The sequence below is a fragment of the Amphibalanus amphitrite genome, unplaced genomic scaffold (genome assembly GCF_019059575.1).
Source record: "Amphibalanus amphitrite isolate SeventyFive unplaced genomic scaffold, NRLGWU_Aamphi_draft 000722F_arrow, whole genome shotgun sequence".
Classification (NCBI taxonomy): domain Eukaryota; kingdom Metazoa; phylum Arthropoda; class Thecostraca; order Balanomorpha; family Balanidae; genus Amphibalanus; species Amphibalanus amphitrite.
This window is the reverse complement of record NW_024882216.1, coordinates 296,695-306,517: the sequence shown is the minus strand read 5'-3', so window position 1 is coordinate 306,517 and position 9,823 is coordinate 296,695. Positions and strand designations below refer to the sequence as shown.

At 49.3% G+C, this 9,823-nt stretch overlaps 1 protein-coding gene across 1 annotated transcript; it reads right to left on the bottom strand.

The window, feature by feature from the left end:
- Positions 1-7,391: 7,391 nt before the first annotated feature.
- On the bottom strand, positions 7,392-8,908 carry LOC122365218 (glutamine-rich protein 2-like). Its single transcript, XM_043336222.1, has 3 exons — positions 8,568-8,908; positions 7,815-8,217; positions 7,392-7,685 (listed from the first exon to the last, which is right to left on the bottom strand). The coding sequence occupies exons 2-3, from the start codon at positions 8,208-8,210 to the stop codon at positions 7,506-7,508; spliced, it is 576 nt and encodes a 191-aa protein (XP_043192157.1). The 5' UTR covers positions 8,211-8,217; positions 8,568-8,908; the 3' UTR covers positions 7,392-7,505.
- Between the last annotated feature and the right edge of the window lie 915 nt (positions 8,909-9,823).

Genomic DNA, 9,823 nt, shown 5'->3' with positions numbered 1-9,823 from the left:
GACCTCATATGACCTTTAGGAAAAATCCGAGATATACAAGTTGTGAGACTCATAATGGATACTAGATCCTGCAAGTTTCATTTCCCTGTGACATCTCCTCTGGCAGTGAGGGCGTTGCGAAGTTGCGACATCTGAAGACCGTGCAGAGGTTCACTTATGACGTCATAGGTCAGTGACCTGACCTGACACAAAAATGCGGTTGGTGTCAAAAGATGCGGCTTGGAACAAAGGTCAGGTATGCCAAGTTTCAGCTCTCTATCGCCAGCGTGTTCGGAGCTATCGCGAAAAAACCCTATGGGGGGGCGGCACCCGCCCCCCCCTCGGCCGGCGAGGGTTAGAGTCCAAATTTTAACGTGCGCACATAGCCGGGCACGGCCGGTCCCCTCGCTGACTTCGCCTGGCAGCAGACTGCCACCAACCACAACCATACCCGTCAGGAGGCTAAAAAACGTCAAGCGGGCCTTGGTCAAGCACACGTCGTGTTTCTAACCCGGACTTTTGCAACCGGGACGTGCGCCTTCACCACATAGCACATGGAGTCCAACGCTCTACCGACCGAGCTACCGGGACGGCTTGGGGTTTCGCCTCGTGACATTGACAAGACGTCAAACACTTTGGCCGAACTTTAGTCGAAACACTGAGCAAGCTGCGCAGGGCGATAGGTGCTCGTAGCGTTGAGGTTGGGTAACCTGTGAGCTGAACGCGATGTCGTGAGTTCGAGCCCCACTCCCGGGTCTGGTTTTATCTAGACACAACCAAAACCTTTCCTTCTACTGCAACACAGCTAAGCACGATGACATCTTTCCCCAATATCTTTCCCCAATATCCTCCCCAAAAGTCAAAATTATCGCTTATAAACGTTTAGCTAAGTTTCATTTTTTTAGGAAAATATTTTGGGTCATTTGTCTGGAGCCATTTCAACTCTTTTTTCTTTTCTGATTCTGTTCGACCCGATAAAACCCACCAAAACTGAACGTGCCAAATGAAAAATATCTAACTCAAATAACAGTTTAGAAAAGCCTCATCATGCATCATGAAAAGCATCATGCAACTATCGACTGAAAATTGCATGCTATGAATACGTCCTAGATTGTTTCAATTATGTTCAACATTTTGGCTGGAATGGAACTGACGCTGCCTCTGGCTTGCCCGTTTGTTTGAGATAATGATTCCCTTCAGTCGCGTTCTTGCCGGTTCCACATGAACAGGATACCACCATACCGGAGTGAACGCACCCGCAACCATCATCCCCTCCCCTCAGCCTCGGCGCAGTGGCGGGCGGCCCTGGACGGCCCACTCCCGGCGCTACGCACGCCCCATCGCCGTGATACCGCGTCACTCCCCCTCCCTCCTTCCCCCACAATGACCGGTGACCTCACTTCCCTCGGGATTTGGACTCGCCCTACCCCGACCGTAGCGCCACGTGGTGGCTCTGGAGATCTTAAATAGACCCACTGTACAGTCTGTCTTAAAAGTACCGCGCAAAGTGACGGTGTATCCATCGAGCCTGAATGAGGAAGGGCCTGCTAAATTTGTGTCACCGAAGCAATTGACATCCTCGTCCATTCCCTAGGTCAGTTGGTCGGTGACTTTCAAATTAAAGCAGGCCCTTTCTCCGTCAGGCTCGATGGATCCACCGTCACTTTGCGCGGTACTTTTAAGACAGACTGTACATATACATCATGCAAGGGTACAACAGATGCGGTATTTGGTAAGCAGTTGGCAGCAAGGTGGTGTTTGTACTTATTGGCAAAACCAGTTGAGCAGGACTAAAACTATCCTAGTTTCTCTCCAATTTACTCAGATCCGTCTCAACACATTGAACATATTGAAAGCGTCCATCCATGAAGATGTCTGCATGTATACTCATTTCCGAGAAGGCACGCTCGTCGCTCATCCATTGCCGAGCAGGCACGTTTGTGCCCATCGCCGGCGCGCATTAGCGCGCGTCCATGGCTGGGGCGCACGCGCGCGGCCATGGCCGGCATGCACGCGCGCGCGCCCATCGTCGGCACGCAAGCGCGCGCGCGTCCATAGCCGGCGCGCGCGCCGCGTCCTTACCCGGCGAGAACGCCGCGTCCGTACCCGGCGCGCACCCGCGCGCGTCCACAGCCGGCACTGACAGACCCTAACCGACGGGCGTGCTGCCGTCGGCGGTCCTGACAGATGGGCGGCGGGCTCGGCTCCCGCAGCTCCGGCAGCGGGCGGCAGCCATGGTCGGCATACACGCGCGCGCGCCCATCGTCGGTACGCAAGCGCGCGCGCGCCCATCGTCGGCACGCAAGCGCGCGCGCGTCCATAGCCGGCGCGCACCCGCGCGCGTCCATAGCCGGCGCGCACCCGTACCTGGCGCGCACCAGCGCGCGTCCGTACCCGGCCCGCACCCGCGCGCGTCCACTGCCGGCACTGACAGACCCTGACAGACGGGCGTGCTGCCGTCGGCGGTCCTGACAGATGGGCGGCGGGCCCGGCTCCCGCAGCTCCGGCAGCGGGCGGCAGCTCCGGTGACTGTTCCGGGCCTCCGGCAGCTCCGGCAGCGAGCGGCGTCTCCGGCAGCGCTCAGCAGCGGCGCCAAGCAGCAGCAGCGGCTGAGCCAACAGGCGGCCGCGGAGGCACGCCCCCCCCCCGGCCCCCCCCCCCCCTTTGCACATTGTTCGTCCATGGAGATATCTGCAAGCACGACCATTGTTGAGAAGGCACGTGCATCCATGGCTGAGCACTGAGCAGGCACGTGCGACCCCTTTGCACATTGTTCATCCATACATATCAATATAATTTACCTTATTGATTAGTGTGAGTCTTGCAAAATCTTAAACTCAGAAATACTCCACAAGGCAGGCTGCCTGGGTGAGTTGCTAATATGAACATAATGAACATTATACATTAGTGCAGTACCTATAAGTATCCATGCTGTGTGAAGGACTTGGCCCTCACGTTCATTCGTTTGGTGATTGCACATGGTGGCATGTGTACCAATTGTTCTCCCTAACCCTTCTTACAACTTTGACTAGCAAGTAGAAGCTGGCAAAATGCAAGGAGCTTACAAAGCATGCTTATATGTAGATAACTGAGGATGATTCTCTCAATTGAAGCATGATCCACACTCATCAGCTTCTTCTGTTCTGTTCCACAAACTAAAACTGAAATGACTCAATTTTCCTCAAAATATATTCATTTATCACTCATAAACAACAAAAATATACATTATGTAGGTACCAGGGCAATAAGAAACATACAAGTTACATATTTTTTCATGTACAGTCCTTTCACAGCAACAATATGTAGAAACGCACCAAGACGTTCACGGAGAGCCCACCCATAACAAACTATAGTTGAAGCCGGGGCTCTGCTGCAGCAGCAGGGGTGACGTACAGGGCACAGAGGTCATGTCACATCATGTTGTACAACCTGTTGTTCGAAAAAACAGATCAACATTGATTTTGAAAAACTGTAGCGCTTTCTTCAGTCACTTAGGTAAGCTTCCTCGCAAGACGTTACATTAGATTCACCACTCTTGACAAAATAATCAGATTGAAACTTAGCTCTTGTGCCTGATGCAAATAAAACACTCAAATTTACCCTTGAAAATTGTTGACATTTAAATGATATTAACATCAAGATTTTGATGATCAGCAAACAAGCTATTCAAATCACACCCATATAATAACTTTGGCAATGTTGATAACTCTTGCTGTCTTATTGAAAAGCAAATCTTCAATTTGTTCATATCCTGATCCAAATCCAATGCCAAGCACTGAAATCTTGTTGCAAGGCCCTAAAAACAACAGACAAAAACAAAACAGTCTTGTGGAAATCGCCAGTGCGGTGCGGCGGCCTTGGCGAAATTTCCCAAGGCTGCTCTTTGTTTACATTTTAGCGATGGGCCAACTTGGCCGCCCAAGTACTTGTTTTGCGCGAGTAAGTACAATTTTGTCAATTTTGAAACGGCTATATCTCGCAAATTTTGGTACCGATTTACATTTTATGCATATCTTTAGAATCGGCAGAGTCTGGGGAGTTCATTGATTGGAAATTTATGCCGATTCCTTTCAATTTTTAAACCCTGATAATCCCTTTAACCTGATGTGGACGATAAAAGAACGCCATGATGCATAATCTGACAACAAAACATAAAAATCACTCCAAAAACACATTTTTGGCTATATCTCCCTAAAGAGTCATCACAATTTCTTTCTAGTCTGCTCATATAATGATCGTATAGTGCACGTTTTATAGAAGAGAGGATGTTTCCCCAGAACTTTGCCAGTTCCGAGAAACATCGGTGAGGCGTTTTACCTCGGCGGGGTGACTTGCCCCGGTCTACCCTACAGTATTTTGTGATGGCGATGAATGTTGCTACTTTTGTGTTGTACTATGATGATGTGATGACACACACTGCTTTCCGTTGCTGATCAAATCAATCTTGGAACTGTAATAGCCCAAGTGCATTGGTAAAACTTCTAATACAGGGTGTTTCTGAAAATGCCGACACATTCGTTTTGATATTTGGAGGAATTTATTACATTTAAATGCACGTGTTCAATACACGAGACGAAAGAATAGTTTTTTGGAAATTTGTTTGACAGCATCGGTGCTTTCATTCATCACGCCGTATTACTGACACGAAGGAAAAGGCTAAGATAGTGCATTTCTACTTTGAAACCAATTCAGTTGTTTTGACACAAAGGCGCTGATCTGGATCTGGATCTGGATCTGATTTGGACAACCGGATCTGGAGCGAGAAGGCCCAGGACGAGGTCGCAGAACGTCAGCTGCACCCGCCCCGATGCACTGCATGGTGCGCTGTGAGCAGCACGGGCATTATCAGCCCAATCTGGATCGAAGATGACGCGGGCGAGGTCCTCACAGTGACGGCGGAGCGCTATCTGCACCCGCTCAAGAAGTTCTGGACTGCGCTCCAGAGGAAGTGTGTGGATACCATCATCAACGAGCAGTGACTGCAGCAGGATGGTACCCCCGCTCATGCAGCCACTGTGACCCTACAGTGGCTACAGGAGCGCTTCGGGGGGGGGGGGGGGCTCACTTCCCGAAGCAACCCCACCAGGTGGCCACCGAGGTCTCCGGACCTCACGCTGGCGGACTTCTACCTCTGGGGTCATGTCAAGGAAAGAGCCTACAAGAGTGAACCCCGAGACATTCCCGAGCTGAAGGCTGCGGTCCGCGCGTGCGTGAGGGCGGTGACGCCCCAGGAGCGCCGCCGAGTTCTGGAAGCAGTGCGCTGCGCCGTCGGGCCGAACTCTGTTCGGCCAGAAGTGGTGGTCACTTCGAGCACCTGCTCTAGGTTCCGGGAAGGGGCTCAGATAGTGATCATTGGCGATGGATGTGAATTTCCAATGATGACTGATTAGTTGTAGCCTATGACAATGCGTGTGCGTCAATAAACATGAGAGATATAGGAGAAATAAATGTGTCAGCATTTTCAGAAACACCCTGTACAATGTAAATGAAAGTGATTGTATCATTTTGGATGTCACTATAATAGAAAAGCTTAAACTTTTTGTTATCCTTGGAGTGAGGTCCTTGTTCTTGAAAACCGAAGTCGCCATGGCGCTATTTTACCGATTGAGTGCATTACCTATAAAAATGATATAATTATATACTAATAAGCATAGCTATTGCAAAGAGTACGCTGTTTAACGTATGGCAATAAAGCTTTCCAGTTTCACTACATATAATAGAATAAATTCAGTATTCACTGGGTGTATTCGGTGGAGCTCGTATTTTACTTAATATCTTTGACGGTCAACAGCTAGTCCAATTTCATGAATGTCTGTTTGGTGGACTGGATCAAGAGGTTTTCCTCTCCACACAGATGAAGACTTATCACGAAAAAGCAATCATCAGGTGAGACTTTCAATTGTTCTTGAAATGGCGTGGATTTTAACAATATTCTTTAAGCAAACCAGGAGCGAAATTCGAAATCAAGTCCCCAAGCTGCTCTAGAAGAAAACATGCAAAACACGAAGTTCAAGGAGGTCCAGTTTTCGTGAAATTTCAGACTGGAGTTATTGACATGACCTGGCCTTACCATTGTATATCCCTCGCCGGCCGAGGGGGCGGGGGGCGGGTGCCGCCCCCCATAGGGTTTTTTTTCGCAATAGCTCCGAACACGCTGGCGATAGAAAGCTGAAACTTGGCATACCTGACCTTTGGTTAAAGCCGGATCTTTTGACAAAAAACGCATTTTTGAGTCAGGTCAGGTCACTGACCTATGACGTCATAAGTGAACCTCTGCACGGTCTTCAGAAGTCGCAACTTTGCAACGCCCTCACTACCAGAGGAGATGTAACAGGGAAATGAAACTTGCCGGATCTAGTATTCATTATGAGTCCCACAACTTGTATATCTCGGATTTTTCCTAAAGGTCATATGAGGTCAGGTCATTTTCGTGACCTCACCATTATAAGTCAATGGGGAAAAATGAAAACTGCTATTCTGGCGCCGGGAACGATCTCCAACTATCTCAAGCACACAGAATCGTGTTTTGATGCACTCCTTGCAAGGTTACATGCGTCACTTTTGCAATGTTGATCTTGCGTGACGTCATTTATGACGTCATCAAGGTCATATTAGTTTTTCGTCAATAACTCTTGATCAAATTGTGCTAGCGAGTCGGGAAAGCCCCCAATGGACTCAGGAAGACCTGCCGAATCGAATGATATGCGACATGACCTCTTTCGACCAACTTCGTGACCTGGGGGTGCTGACCTGACCTTGACCTGAGGTCAACACCCCAAGTTGACCTGACCCGGACAAAAAGTATATCATTCGACGCGCCCGAGCGAGCCGAACACGATGCTGCCAAAATCGCGGCTCTGCGGCCGTTTTTTTGCGAAGTTATTCACCAAAAACTGAACCGTACCTTGGGGCACTTGACCTGACCTCAGAGGTCACCGGTTGATTTAGGACCTTAAAACCGGGTACCAATCTCTCTGTCTCGTAACGGCGCACACGCTCGTTTTTTCCGCGACGCGCTAGCTCCACCAGGGGCGAAACGGCGAGGGGGTCGTACCCGTCCCCCCCCCCCCCCTCGGCCGGCGCGTATGTAGCAAACCAATAGGTCCGGCGAGGGATATACCAACTATTGGCTTCCTCTCGTCACGAGTAACACACTTACTTTTTCACGAAGTTCTACATAGTTTGATCAGCGACCAAAGGGCTGAGTGGTTCAATCGACCTCCCCCCATTCATGTAAGTGGGCGTGGTTTTGAAAACGTCTATACGGGCAAAGGCTGAAATGACAAACTGAGCTATATCAAATAACTCAGAAATATATCCCTTTTCTCTGATGATAAGCACTGACCCAAGGCTTGATGCGTCTCAGCTCTGTGTCCTTCCTGTGTAGTGCGTGCAGACTGCAAACTCCAATATTTTCACAGACATTTTATTCATTTTAAATTCGACGACACAGAAACAACATAGTTGCCAGATTTAACAATAAACCGACCCAATGCGGTTTATTTAGTTTGCACACAGATCACAGCCTACTTTCCGTAGCTGGCGCCGCCGACGGGGATGCCCTGTCCGATCAGCCCGCCGCCACCCTGCTGCACAGAGAGCGCGTCCGTGTTGCTCGACTGCTGATTGCCGAATATGCCGGTCGACTGGGAGCCCTGGGACGACGCCTGGTTGATGCTGCTTGCTCCCAGACCAGATGCGCTGCCCTGAAAAAGCCGTAGACGGTGTCAAAAAAATAAAACTTCCTCTCTTTTGAAAGCAGGGGTATCACAGTAAATTAAATGAATTTGTTTCCAAACACCTATCAAAAAAAGTTGATCTGCACTTATGCTTACCCCGGCGACAGCTGAATTCTGCTGAATCTGGGTAGATCCGAAGGGAGTGCTCTGCTGTGCCTGGAGCGCATTTCCCGCAGCATTTCCAGTGGCCACACCGCCGCCAGGGATAATGCCAGCGCCGTGACCGGGCTGAACCAGACCAGCCTGTCCCAGACCAGGCTGGACCAGACCAGCCTGTCCCACACCAGGCTGGACCAGACCAGCCTGTCCCACACCGGGCTGGACCAGACCAGCCTGTCCTAGACCGGAGTGGACTCCACCAGTCTGTCCCAAACCGGAGTGGACTCCACCAGTCTGTCCCAAACCGGAGTGGACTCCAACTCCCGGCTGTGAGTAGACACGAGAGGCCGCAGCTACAGCAACCAGGCTCAGGATTGCAGCGAACACCTTCATGATGATTCTGAAATAACCGTATAACATCGTCAGCGTCGTATAACGATCAGCCTCAGTCCGAGAAAGATCTCACAGTTTTGATTGATCACTGAGTGACTGAAAAAAACAGCACGATGAGAAACAGTCCTTATTAAAACTGCAGAAGTTACCGCCATTCACAATAAGATTGCAAATACTGTGCAATGTTTAGCATTTTTAGTTGATGAGGAGAACTCTGCAAAGTCTTTAGCAATGCCGAGTTGCGCTTGAAAGTGATGAGAATTTAGCACTGATGCGCATAGAAACTTTACAACCCAACACCAGAGAGGGGAATTGACTGAGTTGAGCTGAGTATAATTCACACCGTTTCTAACTCACCTGTCTGTTGGGATAGACCGACTCTGTGTCTGCTACAGCTGGGATTGATGCAGTCCGACGGGCCCGGCGGCTTTATATATCAGGCCGGCAGACCGGTGTGTGACGTCAGCACCTCCCCAGGTATATACGGCTGCCTTTTGGACCGATCATCATCACGGGAGGCTGTCAGGCCTGTTTGCTACACCCACGAATGCTGGCCTTCCAGGAATCGCTCTGTTTTCCGACTACGGCTACGCCATGGGTGTCGGCAGCGCGAGGGAATTTCCAGCGGCCAGTGCGCCACGAATGTCTCCGTGACACACTTACGCTGCACTTCAGGAAAATGGCGACTGTTGTTACATCGTTATCATGGCATAAACATAGGTTATATGTATTCTTTACGTGTGGCTTTTTGTCGGCACAATTAAACCGCGCATGGTTAGAGTAAATTTCACAACGCAGGTGACGAGAGGGGGTCTATACAGAGCTTTCCCTCATATCCCCGAAACTACTGGTCCAATTTTCAAAATTGAAGTGGCGTTTATTTGCCCTGTGAAAACGTCGAATGAAGCCTAATTTTGTTGACCTCGAGATCACCGATGCCAACACCGGTCAAGTCAAAGTAGCAATTATCAACATTTAGGCATGTTCACACATTCCATCTCCGGTCGCCACAAAAAAAATCGCATCAAACTCATAATTGGCCTAGCACTTACAAATATGTGCTCATAAGATGCTGTACAGTGTACACGCTTGTTTGTGCACTTTACACACATTTTATACACTTGGTTAGGTCACAAATGTTCACGAAAAGTTTTAGACCTGTTTGGGTCATATGGTACATCTTTCTTTTTTTCAGCAGGACTCGAAAATAGTGTCATCTGTGTCGTCGGAAGCCATTTTTAGCTGGTAAGAGCGAAGTCCAGGTCAAAGTCAGGTAAAAAAGTTCAAATTTTTCAACAAAAAGGGTCCCTATTAGATGCCTTTGGAGCTCAGAAACACGATGGTGCTATTTTTGGTGTACAATACTCAAACTAAAACGTCGTAGAAAGACGGGGAAAACGGCAATCGAAAGCTCTCAACAAGAGGGATCTAACAAGCCCAATATTTTTTGATTAAGTAGGTCAGAGGTCAGGTCGAGGTCAGGTTAAGGGTACAAAATGCAAGTTTCTACAATATCGGCCTTGCACCGTAGTTGCCGAAGAATGGACTGCGACTGATTGCCCAAAACGTGTTCTTAGGCTACCAAGACAATATTCGTTGCATACAATATCATT